This window comes from Lepidothrix coronata, unplaced genomic scaffold (assembly GCF_001604755.1).
Source record: "Lepidothrix coronata isolate B3197 unplaced genomic scaffold, Lepidothrix_coronata-1.0 Scaffold34, whole genome shotgun sequence".
Taxonomy (NCBI): domain Eukaryota; kingdom Metazoa; phylum Chordata; class Aves; order Passeriformes; family Pipridae; genus Lepidothrix; species Lepidothrix coronata.
The window spans coordinates 3,169,494-3,186,035 of NW_016690214.1; the positions used below are offsets into that span (position 1 = coordinate 3,169,494).

Genomic DNA, 16,542 nt, shown 5'->3' on the forward strand with positions numbered 1-16,542 from the left:
GTTGGTCATTTCTGGAATACTTTTTAACACAGTGTAATGGTGAATAGGTTAATGCACCAAGAACTTCATATGCACTGTGCTTCTGCAGGATCAAAAACCAGGGTTCATTACAGTGTTACTGGCAGGGAGTGGCCCTGTCACGTGCTAGAAGTAAAATTTCACTGCTTTATTTTAGAACTTCCATGTGGGAATAACTTGATACCTGCTTTTTGAAGTAGGGATGAAAAGGCAAGAGAAATAGGAGGTAGAGCTGGGGCTACACAGTCCAGCTCTTATTTGGGATAGCCAGAGTGGAATGGTAATTTGATATTTAAAGAGGTGGTAATTCTGAGGAATGATTACATTGAATACTTATGGAGATTATATGCTTGACAAAAATATAGTGCTTTTCTTCTCTAAAGCTTAATTGTGCAAATAGATGGAAAGGTGATTTAGACCCCTTATTATTAATCCCAGCAAAAACAAAGGCTGGGGCTAAAGTAAGGTTAGGAAATATCCCTGAAGTGAGAAGGGAGAAACCTCTAATCATGGCTGAGTTAGAACATGCTCCTTCTTTTACTTTTATATCTGGTTAGTTATCTGCAGGGTGGCAACATTATAAAGCTGGTGGGAACAAAATGTCAAATCGTTCAAGTAATTTCTCCTGGCACATTTTTTCAGTGCTGAGACGACTTTTGGAAGATTAACAAAGGAAATAACATGGGCAGTGGCATTATATCACAATTCAATTAAATGGGTCTGGGAAAAAAAAAAGCAAGCTAAGGAAATACCTCCAACCAAATCTTTCCACAGAGTCAATAGGGGTAGATTTAGGACTGTAATCTGCTAAAAAAGAGTCCCAAACAAAATTAAATACCTCTTGTTAAAATTCTGACAAGATTACTCCTTACTTCACTGCAAATGAACTGATCATTTAAGCAGTAACCCATAAGCAGATGAAATGTGCCTGAAGGTCTTCAGATTATTTTGCAAAGAAGGTTCTTGCCAAAGCTGCGAGTTCGAAAGCTGTGATTAAACACTTGGGGAAGTGTAACTCCTCCTGGCATTTGAATTAACAGCAGCTTTGCAACTCAACTCTGATGTGTGAGCTCCCAGCGTTTAAAGGATGCTGAACAGAATTTAAAAAAAAATGAAACTAGCTTTGGGAAATCAGAATGTGGTGCCAGAGACACTTGGGTTCTTCAGAGTGATGCAGAACAGTAACAGTCCTGACTCTGACTGCAGGTCATTGTCTGAATTCTTTAAGTGTTGGGGTGGTTTTTAATAGCTGAAGTACATGTGAATTTTCTTTCCAGTTTCTTGCAGAGAGAGAACAACCACTTTTGTTTTTCTTTAACTGGGAAAAAATCTAACCTCTTGGTTTGTTGAAGGTCCACAGAAATTGGAGGTGATATAGATAGAATTCAGAGGCTTTCTAAGAGATTCAGTTTAACTGAAATGAATGAGTGTTTCTGAAACACTTTTAGATCTATGAACAGCAAGCTACTGGACCCTGCCAGCATAGGCCTTTATAGAAAATGAAGAAAGTTGGTTTTAAATGCACTTTTGTTGCCCAGGGATTTTTAAACTACAGCCATGCAATAAATCCAGGAAATTGTTCTAATCTCCTGCTCGCCTGCAGTTTCTGCTGACCAGAGAGAAACTGAGCTCTTGCTGTTTTCAGGCCTTCAGACGAGGCTCTGCCCCTTCCCTGTGTGTGTCTCTAGTTTGGTATCAAACCCTGTGGATAAGTTCTCACAGATGTCAGGAAAAAAGGAAGAGCTTCTTGCTTTCCTTCTCACCCAAGAGCAGAGTTTTATTTGTCAACCCAAGGGTCTGGAAAGACTAACATTGCACTTGTACCCCAGCTGTGTCCTTAGAGGCACAAACCTTCTCTGTCTGCTTTTTGTCTTTACTTCCATTCTTTCCACCAGCCTTGTGAGCCTTCATTCCTGCTGTGTCCATCTGATCTCAGTGCTCTGGTGGAAGAGCCCTCCATGCTGAGGGGAGACCTTTCCCAGATAACCTTAAATAGAAGCTGTGCAGTGTGAAATCTGAAAATACCCTTCTAAGACATTTCACAAACAGCAATTTAGATTTTTTTCTTTTTTTGTGCCCATAAGACTTAATCAGGCTAGTTGCCAAAAAGGGGGTGTAGTTCATCTTCCAAATGATAGATCACCTCAGGTCTTGGATCCTGAAATCCTTAGAAAAACTTGAAGCAGCTCTTCAAAGGGTTCCAGGGAAACCGTTCTCTAGTGGTAGATGTCTCTGTAAAATTAAAGCAGTATCGATTTGAGTTCAAAGGAGATTATTAAAATGTTAAATTTAGAAGGGGAAGCAGATTTTTATCATCACTTTTATATAGAGGGAGAGACATCTCCCTCTCAGTTCCTTGCAGGCTGGGTTTGGGGAGGGAGTGTACTTGCTTTTTCACACAGACTCCACAGGCTCGTTGCTGCTTGTGTAACTTACTTCCTCTGGAAGTAAAACAGTGTGTTCTGTTGGTTTAAGGAGCTTTTCATAAGGCAAATAATAAGAAAAAATAAGAAAGAAAAAAAGAAAATAAATTGATTCTGTGCCAATACATTTTCCAGCTCCTGTACAGAAGGGGACTGAAACAGTTTATAGTGAAATCAGAAAAGCTAATAATGGTAAGTAAGCTAGTGAAAAATAAAACACTTAAAGGAAGCATTTGTGAGGAGATTAGGGATAAATTTGTGACTGAATATTTTCCAAGACAATATTTATCCTGAATATTTAGAAGATAAAGTGCCATAAAAAAAGAGATGCAAGTCACACAGGAACATACTGAAGTGCAGCTACAAAATCACAGGTGTTGATAGATTGTATAACACCTTCATGGTTCCTCATAAATCAGTGATGCTTAATGCAGTGGGATTAATATTTGTAACATCTACTTCATCAGCCCATCTGTTTTGTACCTGCTCAGCATTTGGGCCATACCTCTGGATCTGAATTAGAGCTGAATCCCCAACCCATTAGGGATTAGGGTGATATATTGTGTTATCTCCAAGTGCTCATGAGCAACACTTTGTCTCTTAATTGAGCATGTTTGTCATGTGTTATGAAATAACCATAAAAAATAGCCATCAAAAACTGTCTCAGACTGTAAGTGCCAGCCACTCTGCCCTTCCACCTCCACTAACCCAGCCTTGTGTGAGGGGGCATTACCAGCTTACTGGCAATTACTGACTATAAATGTTGTGGCAGTCATGAGCTCAGAGGCAGTAGGTTAAAAGCATTTCTTCATAGTTTGTCAAAGACTGAATCAGAAAGGATTTCCTTTCCTCTCTTTGTCTTAGGAAGTCTAGATTTGTAAATATTAGGGCTGCAAAACTGTTCACATCTTGTCCCCATCCATGTTACCAAGTGGCTTTTTTGTCTGCCATTTTTAATTTTTGACTGTTGTGTTTTAATTTTCTATTTTTTTTTCTGTTTTATAAGGGATTTCCCACCTGCTCTGACACAGAATTCTGTCTCTAGGGAATCTTTCATGTGAGGGTCTCCAAGTACTTTAGAAAACATTACTTAATTTTCCCTTGCGAGGAGATACAGGGCAATTTTTATCTCCATTTTACAGCTGAATAAACAGAGAGATTAGGTCATTCATTTAAGGGAACGTGTTTAGAGAGTGACAGCACTGGGAACAGAGTTTCAGAATCCTTGGTGCTGAGCCTGTGTGCTGTACTCATTTTTCACAGTGAAAATCCAAATACCTTTCACACTAAGGTGGGACCAGGCCCTTCATGCAGGATCACCTGGCAGCACCATGAGGAAAAAAAAACCAGTTTATTTTAGGGCTGAACCCAAAGGCCACAAATATTCTGGAACAGTGTGAACTGGACCTGTAACAAGCTGCAGAAGCTGCTGCATAAACCCCCTCCTGCCCTGCCCAGGTGTGAAAGGGATTATCACACCTCTCACCATCCCTGGTTTTGACACAACAGAAGGTGTTATGTCCTAGAAGGGTGTTTTGTGAACTGTGCTGTTAAACTCCAGGTAGGTACAGCAGAGCTGTAATTCAAAGCACTTAAAAGGCTGTAATGCCATAAAGTGGGAACTGCAATAAAGTGAGATATGATTGAAAGGCTGAGCTGAATTAGCCAAATCATCTGCAAGCACCCCTTAATCTTGCAGTCCACCTGCTCTTTTATGCATAACATTCTACAATTTCAGTTATTCTTGGAAACATAGGGCCAGTTTATTGTTTTAATCCCGTCTGTTTTTCCTGACTGATCCACAGGAAAAGTGTTCCAGTGAGATAAGCAGTGCATCCCAGAGCAGTGCAGTGCTCTGGACAGCCACCTTACAGTTCATGTAACATTTCCTTGGACTGGTGATAGGCTGTGTGATTGTGAGGTGGCAAAGGATGAATGCAGTGGAGAATCCCTAGGAAATAGCTCTGTTCTTCAGAAGTACTTTAATTTATATTAATATGAGTATGTTAAATGCCGGTTGTGAAAGATGTTGAACATTACTGCTGGGGGCAGAAGTTGGTTTACCATTCTGATCTTCACCGTGTTTGACTGTTCTTTGAGATTTTTGAGCAAATGCCCACAAGTACAATCTATTTCAGGAAGTCAATGGATCAGACAAACGTGTCCTCTGGGGAAATTACAGGAGTTTGGGAATCGGTGTCAGCCACACTGTTTGGCAGATTTAACACCTAAGGCCTGTGTAACATTTTATTGTTATTTGTTTGTAGGTAACTATTGTGGTTTGGGGTTTTTTAATTAGAATTTAGTGCTTCATAGGCAATCTTAAGGGGTTGTGTGTGCATTCCAGAAATTGTGGCCACTAGAGAGGGAGCTGAAGCACTGTCAGTAGTTGTTATGTCTGATGCAATTCTTTGTGACTGAGCTAAAACATTTCCCCTTTTCATTTTTTCTGGCAGCTCTCCCTGCTATCCCCAGTAAGGCAGATGCCACATCAGTAACAAACTCTTGTATTTTAAGTTCCATAGCTACTGCTTGTCCTTATCCCAATTCATGAATCCATGGTGCAGATAATGCTGAGTATCTGTCATTATTCCTTTTCTTTTTATTCTCCTGCTGCTGGCTGTGTTGTCTTCTGTTACTCTCATTTGAGTGCCTCCATCAAACTATGGTAGACCCCTCATCCTCTCTGCTGTGCTTTCCTTGTTCTGAGTGCCAGGCCTAAGGAGGTGGTTTTACATTAGAGATTAGACAGAAACAAACTGTCAAATGCACATTTCAAATCTCGCAAGACCTGCACATGGTTAACTGCAGTTAACTCATTTGCAGTAGGGAAAGCAGGAAATTTGTGAAATTCAAGTCTAGTCAGGTGTATTTTGATTGAAAATCAAATAATGGTCCTGTAGATAATGTCAGTCTCTAGTTGGATGCTGGGTTTCCTCTGCCGTAATGAGAATTGAAGGAGGGTGCTGATCACTTTGTCTCAGAGATAAGAAATTGTCCTTGCACAGTTATCAAAAGGTTAGTTTAATTCAGTGACATAGTGTTCAGGAAGTTCACCAAGGTATTGATTTAAAGCCTTTTTTAGAGCAATAGGTTGTTACTTTAGTATTTTATGTAAAATACCTAGAGCAGCTTCAAGCCTCGGCTTTAAATCAAACCTTATATCCCCATGGGAATTTGGGGAGTGGTCATAACGAGTGCCAGTCAGGTCAGTAACACCTTTCTCTAAAAGTCTTTTAGATTTACCAGGATAAACTAATTTCCTTAAAATACTGCTTTCTCTGGTTGCTCTATGAAAAGGCCAAAGTTTACTGTGAGCCAGGAATATCCAGCCCAGTCCCGGAGTTGTTGCTTTTTGCTCAAAAAGAACTGAGACAGTCCAAAACTTAAGCAAAACAGGTAATTGCCTAAATCAACAGCCTGCCAAGAATGACAGAATTCTGTGGCCCTGCTGCCCATGTGCCTGTGCTGGAGTCCCAGAGGTGCAGGCTGGCAGCTCTTCCTGAGGGAGGGTCAGGATGTGTCACACACTGAGTGCAGCTCGTGGGTGGAGGCTCTTTTAGACATGATTTATTTCCATCACACCTTTCATCTTCCCAAGGGGCAGTAGGGGCAGGAAGTCCAAGCATCTCCATACTGGTTCTTTATCTCAGCTCCAGCCCTTCCCTCAACACTGATCCCAGTTCTTGGGGTAGCACAGTTCTGTTCCTATTGCTGGGGAGACAAGAGCCAACTCCAGGTCACAGATTTCCTTACATTTTTCCAGGGCACTTCCTGTGACATACTGGGACATTCTTGTTCCTTCAATGAACTCTGTCTTTGCTCTGTGTCAGACCCAAAGCTCACAGAAGCTCTGCACTGCTCTGTGTGTGCACTGAATCGAGCTTATAGTGCTTATTGCAAGATAACAATTCCTAATTTCTTATTAGGAAAGTGGAAATCTAGTGAACAAAATGCAGAGCCAGCCTTTATGCTGCTAAGTGTGGAAAAGTGAACTGGTCACTTGGAAGCAGTTGCAGCAGTGAGACAGGAAATTCAAAGAATCCTACAGCAACCAACAATGTACTATGGAAAAATAAATATATCCCAGTGGAAAGAGGCATGAGAAATCCCCATTGCACTCAGTGGTTTGGAACAAACTATTTGAAATCAGCTCTAGCAATCAGGAAATCTGCTCAAATACTTTCCTGCTCCTGAAGCTCAGGCTTAACACCTCCATGCTTAGCCAGAATTTCCCACTGGGTGCCTTTTCCAGTGTAGAGAAAACTCACAGTGTCTGGGGATTCACTGTGTTGTTCAGAACTCAGGCTTTATGAGCACAGGCAGTCCAAAATTATGGAAAGGACTTGTTCCTTCTCCAAAATAAAAACTCTTTGGATCTTTAGGTTTCTAGACACATTCTAGACCAAAGCCTGGACCTGTGAGACACTGAGTCCAGAGCCAAATGCTCACAACAGCTCCAGCCAAAAAATAGGCAGAACCAGATGGTTTCAGTAAGGCACAAATATGCAGGGAGCTTCTGGCCTTGCTTGAACCTCCAATGCAAAGCTGAATTTCATGCATGCCCTGTGTCAGAGCTGCTCCCAAGCTGCCTGCCAAGATCCTCTGTTAGAAGCTACTGCTCCAGTGAAGGGCTTGGCAGAGTGTAGTGTGTGTGTTCCTGCAGTTCAGCACCTTCAGCTCATGATCTGACAGCTTGGCTTTCACCAGGGTTGGAGATGGGTTTGAGATGGATTAAGAATTGCAGCTATTTAGGCTCATATTCTCTTCTCCATCACCTGTAGCAACAAGAAATGATGGAGTAAGTGGAGATGACAGTGTCTTAAATTCCTGCTATTAATGTACTCCTTTGTAAAAATGTGGCCTTTGAATTTAAAATCCCATCAACTAAAAGCAACAGCAAGGGTTTAAATCTGTCAGAAATCCACAAAAACACCCACCTTTGTTAGACTTGGGAATATTTTAGAAATCATCAGTATCAGACCTTCAGCTCCGAGTCTTTTCACAAAATATGCAGCTGCTTGTTTGCCCTTCTTTGTATATGACTAGAACCCAGCATATCTCCTTTCCCTCTTTTTGGTAGTAAAAGAAAGCCAAGTATAATGAAAAATCTCTCTATTTCATCACAGTAAAATCAGTAAAAAAGTGAAAAAACCTCATTAAAAGAAAAGAAACAGAAAGGCTGTGAAAAGATTGGCACAGCAAAGAATCAGAAAAGCACTGTATCACTGTGCTTTTATTAGTGGCTCCCTGCTGGTTTACCTGGTTGGTGCCTGTTAGAAATCCCCCAGGACACAGATCCTGACATTCTTCTGGCACAGATGTGACACTCAGGGAGGAAGCCACCCTAGTTTGGATCTGGGTGACAGGTAACAAGGAGTTGGAATATCTGTCATTGTGACCCAGAAGCTTTGAGCAGCCAACATCCCGTCGTTTGAAGTTGGGAATTTACACAGAATTTCTCATTTCCTCCTTCCTGTGAGCACAATACACTGTGACAGAACTAAATGACAGCTTGTTAATACCTCACTTCATAAACCTGATGTATAGTTTTGTCCACTTAAAGCCAAGCTTTGATGTAGCACTGGGTCAAGGGTGGTTTTGTTCACTTCTGTTGGCTTTCAGGACACAAAAAGCTTTTATGTGTGTACCATGTAATTTTTAATTTTGTTTCTTGTCAAAATGGCTAAACATATATGGATCAATCTTGCCAAACATTGAGATCAGTTTTGTACTGAAATTTGGTTTGTGCACTGGTACAAGGTGCTGTAGTCACTTCTGTTTTTAATCCTTTGCCTGGACAAATAGTTCTGTGAAGACTTGTCTTGGAGAAAATTCATAATGTGCAGTGCCAGAGACCTTCACCTCTGTTTCCTGGTTACTTCTGCTTAAAAGGGAGTCTCTAAAACACCTTTATAAAGGTCTGGTTATGGCAGTAATACTCTGCATAATATTAATTTAATGATTTCAGAGAACTTTTCAAAATTTACAGAAGTGTGCTGCCTATGGGAGGGCTGATGTTAGTATTTGCTATTTAAAAACTAAATACTTAGAAAAAAACATAGATTCAGACACTATCCCATATTTACAGAAAAAATACTGGCAAGATTAACCCAGAGCCCCAGTCCAAACCCTCTGCTTTGAGCATTAGATGAATTTCCTCCACACAACCTTTCTCCACTGAATTTTATATATTTTCCAAGAAAATACCCTTCAAGATTCAGCACTTACCTTTGTCATGTGTGAAGTATCTTAACAGAAAAGCACTTTCGACAAGACTTGAACTCCTCTCCTAAAACTGGAGTTCCTTTCAGAGGGCAAATATGTATTTATTGAATGTGTTCTGTGAAACTTCTGAACAGCTAAATCCACTTGTTTAAAAAAACCCCTAAGATCTAATCTTAAGGTCACTGACCCTAAATGGAAAGAGCCTGCTGGCTCTCAGGCTTTATTGGGAATGAGCAACTTTTTATTAATAAAATTTCAGGTATCTTTGCAAGATCTTATTTGGCCCTGAAAATTGTATCCTACACCGGATTTCTGCAGTATGTTATTTTCCTGGCAAGGAACTGGATTAGGAAGTATAATGCTCCTGAGAACTTGCCTCTTAAAGGAAGACTCTCTTGTCCAGTAACAGCTCGTACCCTCAGGAGAGACTTCTGCTCTAACCCATAATCAAAAAGCTGTCAAACAGGTCAGTGTGGTCTTTGACATGTCTGGTCTCACCCCTGTACTTGGGTTAAACTAGAGTTTGGATAATCCTTAGGTCCAGAGCTGGGCTTAGTTGTAGGTAGCAATTTTACATCGTTTCAAGGTGAACAAAAAGGTTGAAGAACATAAACCTGCATTTTCTGGAACACAGAACTCTGCAACGTGCCATTTTGTAATTTGTGTGTCGTGTTTTATTTTGCAGATTCTATGGAAAACAGGCATTCTGTAAGTATATGGTTTATCAATTAAATGTGGTGACATTGGATTGAGATTACTGTGTATCTAGTGAGACAATGTTCAAGTGTTGCTGTGGTTTCATTGCTTATTTGTTGCCCAGGACCTTTACAGGACAGCTAAGGGGCAATCTCTTCGTGTATATTCTTACTTAATTAGCCTTTCAGTCCCACATTTATAGAATGATCAGCTCTAAAACCCCTGGGAGGGACTGGTGTTTGGTGGTGCTGGTGCAGGAGGGAGATGGCAAATAACGATCTCCCAGGAATTGGTGTTGAACACCTGCACAGCTCTGGATATGTGCCACAGATATTCCTGCTGGCAGGATGGCACAAGGTTGGCATGGCTGCTGCTTCCTTCAGGTTCCTGATGGACCTGAGGAACTCGAGATTTACATGTGAAAACTGTTGAACTGGTTAATGTGACCCTGGGGACAGAGCTGTTGTTCCAGTTCCGGGGTGTTCAGTGCCGGGTGTTCTCCTCGGGATGTGCCTGTTCACACACACATCCTGTGACTGGGATATCCAAAAAAGGCAGGTCCTTCCTAAGGTGTGAGGAGTCAAACTAAGGAGGAATCACCCCAACCTGCAGAAGTCACTTCACTATTTATGACTGTTTCCTCCTGGATGTGTTTCCATCCACTGGTGCAGCAGGTGGGATGACTCCAAGGGCTGCTGCTAAACTGAGACTGTGTAAGAAATTTTGAAGGCAAACAGGTTTTTATTGCAGAGTACATTGCTGGGTCATGGCTGGGTCAGTTCTGCTGCTCTAACCAAGAACTGAGAATAGTACCATCCATATATGGACCATCTCAGCTAAAAAGCTTTGGAGTTTTGTGAAGGTTCTGTAGGTGGTAAAAAGCTTCATAGTGCTAAGGAGCCAGTGAAAAAATATGGATTTTCTTTAAAAATCCAAGGAATGTCTTGAATGAGCTGTTACTCTGCTCTCAAGAGATCCCAGAGGCAGGGAACTTAACATTTCAGGAGTACTTTTATGAATGTTAGAGAAGCTCTCAAATGCAACCTCAGACTATGCAGAACAGGGGTTTTTTTCTACCATCCACTTTGTGACTTTGGAACTTGTAGTTCAAAAGAAAAAAGGAGAGACCCATAAATAAGAGTCACAATAGCACAGCCTACGTCACCTTATGGCATCCCTGTGAGTTTTGAAAGGCTCCATCAGCACTCCCATCCCACGGGACACACAAGCAGCCCATTGTATTATTTACAGACACTGGCAGTGCACTGAAGGTCACAGATTGCCTTACAATAAACAGACTCATGTTAAAACAGGCCAGGAGGGTTTATAGTATCATTGTCTTTTTTAGTTTAAGGGTTTGTTTTTATTCTTTGCTCTCGATTTTCTAAAAATATGTTGAGCTGAACCCTCCTCTGGGTTGTACCAGGAATTCCTTGCAGAAGAAAGTTTGTCCCTGTCCAACACAATGTTAAAAATGGTCAAGAAAAGGCTGTGACAGACATCAGTGTAAGCTCAAGGAGGAGATTTTGTCTTCTTTTTTCCACAGCCTACCTAATTTATAATGGACACGGGATAAAAGATAGAAGTTTTATGAAGTTTTTTTTTTTGTTCTCTTTTCCTGTGGTCGAAAGTGAGTAAAATCTCTCTCCATGGAACTATAATGGAAAAGTCAGTGAAAATGCACTGGCTACCCTGTAAATAACTTTCATAATTAATTGGGCTATTAAAGCTTGCTAAACCAGACAATCTATGAGGTAATGGTAGATTCAAGGAAGAAGTGTCAGCTGAGGGCAGTGTTTTCTTTGTGTTTCTTTTATTATTCTCCTGTTAACAGTAGAAAAGTAATAAAACTGCTTTGTGAAACTAATCCCATTTTCAGAAACACCCCAAAGAAAAGTCAGTTTTTTAACACTTCACATCTCTACTTGAGGTTTCCTGGAAGTAGCTTTACTCAGTTCACATCTGAGACATTGTCCCCTCCTTTGCTACACTGTTCATGTACTAACATAGTAACTGTTCCTTTTTTTAACATGTATTAGTGCTTTAAAGTACACAGCAAAAAACCAGAGCCCTGTTCTATTCACAAGATAGCCTGTGGCAAAAAGCAGCACCACGTTGGATGGAGAGATGAATTTTGTTATAGATTTTCCATCCCCTCTATCTGCCTCTCACCACTTTTCAGGCAGCACAGAAGAGGCAGGGAACTACTAATGTGCTTTTTATCATTATTTTCTAGAAGCTATTTTTTTCTGTAGCTCATTTTCACACAGTGCTTGACTGTGATGTCTCTCAGAGGTTTGGTCCAAATGAGGGGTTGTTGATCCTACTCATGAAAAGGAAAATGCTTCTTATAAAGTGATCAAGTGGCTTAGACTTCCTCCCCAGCTGTTCTGCTTCTTGATAGTCAAATTAAGTATTTGGCTCAGAGTTGAAGTTGCTTTTAATGTGCTGCTCCCTTACTTTGTGAGTGAAAGGAGGCCTTCAGGTGGTCAGCTGGCATCTTAATCACATGGAATGCCAGATGGATTCCTTAGTATAGTGGCCTGTCAAAAAAACTTGTGGAATTTGACTCTATGTAGGATGTAATAGATGTTCCAGCAGTGTGGGGCAAAGGACACCCCAGCAGAGAGGAGTGTTTTTGTAAGAGCTGTTTTCAGAGATGGGAGGACATGCAGCCTTTTTGTTTCAGTAATGATGGTGGAGGCTCAACATCGGATCCTGATGTCCTTTTTACTCCCTAAAATCAAATAATGCGGATTCCACTGCTCAGATAAAGTCTGTTAACACTCAGTTCTGCATTGCTCTTCCAGAAGTCACGGGCAAAACACTCTTCTCTGTGGAGTAGGAAGATGTAACAAATCATTTTAATGATTGCCAGCCCTGCTTTTGTGCGTTTGCCCCTACACAGTTTCTGCCAGAATAAATATAATCCAGCAGGGAAATCTAGGAAATTTGCTTCATCTTCACTGAGAGACAATCACAAAATTGAGCTCAGGCCTTTAGTAAACACTGTGTACTGACAGCAAGTCTTGTGTTAGGCATTCAAAATGTTTGTGTTATGTCAAGAAAGGTTCTAGAAAAGCAACCAGTTTAAGTTTGAATTACTTGAATTGTGTAAAGGCCCAGCTGCAGTACAAGTTGTGACTGACTTGCAGTCCAGAGTACCTTGAACCTGAATGTCTGGGACTTTTAGGTAATTTAGAAAGGAACCTAAAGTTTTATGTTGGGGGTTGCTTCCCTCCATCTCCTCCGTTTCAGAAATTTGTATCTTAAATGCCATCCATAGGAAGTATTTGCAAAAGAAATGAATTACTTAGAGAGGAACTGGGAGGAGGTTTCCTTCCTGAAATCAGAGCTGGCAATCTTTCTAAGTTATTTAATGGTCCCAGTTTCTGAAAACATATTGAAGGAAATATCTTGACAATGAGATAGCCACTTCGCCAAATCCTAATTGGTATTGTGTCAAATTTACCTCAGCAGAACGTTCTGACTTCATACCTCCTCCTCTCCTGCTCCCTCTTAGCTGTGTGTGTGTGTTTGTGTGATTCTGTCCTGGGGGTGCAGGAGGACTGGCAGCCTTGGCCAGGACATCGTGTACTTTTAGCTGCCTGTTTGCTCAGCCTCAGCGTGTGCCCTCTGAGACAGAAACCTGTACAATTTACATCCATTTGGTGCAATTTTTAGGTGTTATTCAGCTACTTTCTCATCTTGCTTGAGTGATCCCAAAAGTATTTTCTCAGTGGTAAAGGAACTCATGTTGCCAGCACAACACAGCCAGTTCTGAAGGAGGAGCTGGCATGTGTTTAACTGTGCACAGTGACATGGCACAGTAGTTTCAGACAGGAAAGGAAGATGAAGGATGTGTCCATTTAGAATTGGGGGGGAGATTTCAGGCAGTCAGGATATGAAAAACAAGGTGATACTCTGAAATAAACACTGAATTATAAACCAGGAATTCCTGCCTCTGACTCATGGGGCAAATCCTTTGGGGGTAAGTCCACAAAAGGAATGAGGCGCCTCGGTGCTGACAGACTAAACTATTAGGTTAGAGGCCACCATGTACTCTTAGAAATTTCTTGGAGGAAGACTTGCTTTGGCAACCAATGTCAGGAAAGACTTGACAGTTGTGAATCCCCAGTGGACAGAATTATTTCTGTCATATAATGTGAAAACAATGAAGTTTGGGATCTCTCTCTGCCCATTCCCATTGGCTGGACTGCTCCATCTGCACGCTGCCTGTTGTGGTTCCCAGTGCCAGGTTTCTGTCCCTGCTGTGTGCTGGAGATATCCTCTTCCCAGCAGCCAGGCTCTTGGAGGAACATGGTGTCCCAAAGCTGAACACTGCGTTACTCCCTGGGAGACACCAGCCTTAGGAAAAGGTTTTCCTTCTCACAAACTGAAGCTGAGGATCTGATTGTGGCAGCTGAACATCTCCTAGTAAATACGAGATCTGACTTCCAGATGTCTTGAGTGCCAGCAATTCCCTTAAAAATCCAACTTTTAAAAGTAAATACCCGCTTGCAGATGTTGGTGATTAACAGCATTGCAGTCTAGCCTGTAATTGTTGACCTAAATCTCCCACTGTCTTATTTCCTTTTATATCTGATGAAGATAATACTAATATCTCCCCAGGGAACTGTGAATATCTATTAGCTCATTGTGCAGCATTCTAAGGAATATGTTATGGGGCAAGAGGGTAGGGACACATTTATACTCACACCTTGTTTTCTTCTTTTTTGCTCTTGTTGCCAACAGAGAATATCAGGGCATCCTGATGCTACTTAGAACAGTCATCTCAAAGATCAGCTGGGAGAAGAAAACAAGCCAAGATGGAAGATGTTGCAAATGTTTCAAAGGCTCTGCAGCAGTTATTTATGAGTTTGCCAGACTCTTCTTTTCAAAGTTTATTTCCTTAGCGGGAACAATAGAGATGTTCCTAAAGCATTTAATGGAAAAAATTGAGAATAAAAATTCTCATAGGAAAGTGGCTCTAGAAACCACTGACCCAGGTTCTCATTTTTATTTTCTCCTGCTAATGCAATTTTGCCTTTTTTTTTGCCTCCAATTCATCATTCTCTGAGGAAACAAAAGGGGAAGTTAGAGCTGAGGAAGCACATTTCTACAGTGCAGTGACTACTGGGATGCCAGTAGGACATAGAAATATCTAAGCTTGCTTTGAACTTGCTACCTTGGTTATCAGTGACACTTCTGTGGCAGAGCAGAGCTCAGCACAGCTTGGCCAGCCATGGATGTACTTTCTGATCCTGCAGCTTGTGCTGAACTCCCTGTGCTGCAGCAGCTGGACTGCTACCAGGCTTGGAGCCAGCTCACTTATAGCCCTGGGGATGCTTCACTGCAGGGAGGGCCTGACAGAAGAGAGAACTCTGGGTGCTCGAAAAACTTAAATAACTGTTGGGAGATTCAGACTTTACCAAGTGCTTCTGTCAGGAGGGGCACAAATAGTCTTTATTCTTTGCTAAACTGCTTTTCCCCTTTAAAAGGTCTGGTGCTTGTTGGTTAGTTTGGTGTGATGGTTCTTCAAGAAATGATTGTCCATCACAGTTGTTTTGGATGATTCTATGATAGGTCTTCAGGGAGTGGATATACTGCACCCAGGTCAGTGAGTTTATACCTGAAAATCCTGTTATGTATAATCCTTATTCCTTTGATTTTAGGAGCGATCTGAAGTCATACTTGTGCCCAGTTTCTCCAGTATGGAACTCCATACCTAACCTTTTTCTGTATAGCATGATAAACCACTAACATGGATCCAGTCTGGACCTGGATCTAATCTCTGCAGCCCATGTTTATCTCAGCTGCATTAGTTTAAAAAAAGAACATAAAACAAACCAGAAAAAATGCTGTCCCTAGCCCCGTAACCAGCTGGCCTTTGGCACTGCAATTGCTCTCCTTTTCTTACTGCAGATTAAATTACTACAAGATCTGGGCCACAGGTAAGAAAGTTCTCATTTTCATTAGAAAATAGTGAAAGAGAGGCCGTGGATTGTGTATACATACATAGTTACTGCTATAAGCATTGCATCAAGGGTGCAAAACAACCACAAAACACAAAAGGGTTTTATATCCTCATTCCAAGTGTTTAATTTTTCAAGCTCCAGTTACTGGCTAATATCTCTAATTTATTGTTCCCTGTGCAAATGTTGTTTGTATCACAAGCCTGTCACAACTGACTGACTTCACAGCTCTTTCTGTTGACAAATGTTCCTTCAGCATCCCACGAGTGTCCATGCAAATGCCTTAGTATAAGGAATGTGAAAAGGTATTTTAATAAAGAAAACTGAATTGAACCTTGCACTGGATCTTGCACATTCATGTTAGTGACCACTTGCAAAGGAATGCCTGTGATGTTTTTTATTAGTGATGAGCCACACAGATCCATCATATGGATTTGCATATGGAATTGTCATCTCTGCACCAAGTGATTCCAGGCACTCAGAGCTGGAGTTCAGCAGCAGGTAAATACACTAAATTGTTTTAAGAATTCAGTGTGGGAGTTCACATAAGTATTTTACTAAAGTACAAATGTAAAAGCTCCTCCTTCCCAGGCCCTGGCACAGCTCGGGAATGCTCTGGTTTCTGGGAAGTTTCAGAATGTCACTTGGGCATGATGGAGCTGCAGTGGGACAATTCATTGCTCGCTTTCAGCTTGTCTCTTGTCTGGAATAATCCTAAATTATTTTAGATTTAGTCTAATACAAGTTGTTTGCCCTACTGAAACATATCCATTTCTTAGAGTGCTGTGTGCTATCCATTTCTTAGAGTGCTGTGTGCTGCTTAAGCCCTTCTGTTTTGTCTTGCAGATAACAAAAGTAATTCAAAATATGGGACATTAGATCAGCAGATGTCTCCAGTGAAGACAAGGTAAATGGGCCCATGAAGTAAACAGCTACGCAAGGAGACCCAAAGTCCTGATATGAGCACGTGCCAAAAAAAGCCTTATTATCCCATAGGAAACATTTGGGAAGTAAGTCTTGAATCTGGTACTGAAACAGACTGAAGCTCAGATTAGAGCTCAAACAGTACGGGATTGAAAACAACCAAACGAAATTCAGATTTCAACGTTGTCACCGAGTTGAGCTCAGCAAATATAAAATGAGGTGTGTGGGTAAATATTTACTTTCTGAGCAGGGCAAAGGGATGGCACATGCCCAGGCCC

The 16,542-nt window shown here is 41.2% G+C and overlaps 1 protein-coding gene across 8 annotated transcripts in view; it reads left to right on the forward strand.

The window, feature by feature from the left end:
* The window catches only part of PECAM1 (platelet and endothelial cell adhesion molecule 1), a 32,177-nt gene extending 16,504 nt beyond the window's left edge, over positions 1 to 15,673 (forward strand). For 4 of the 8 annotated variants that reach the window (XM_017811945.1, XM_017811948.1, XM_017811946.1 and 1 more), the window contains 2 exons: positions 9,355 to 9,377; positions 14,121 to 15,673. In XM_017811945.1, coding sequence (XP_017667434.1) covers positions 9,355 to 9,377; positions 14,121 to 14,150 — 53 coding nt within the window. In that variant the 3' untranslated portion in view covers positions 14,151 to 15,673. Of the gene's footprint in view, positions 1 to 2,576; positions 2,634 to 8,928; positions 9,136 to 9,354; positions 9,378 to 14,120 lie in introns of all 8 variants that reach the window. The other 4 variants (XM_017811941.1, XM_017811942.1, XM_017811943.1 and 1 more) reach the window with 3 other exon arrangements.
* Positions 15,674 to 16,542: the final 869 nt, after the last annotated feature.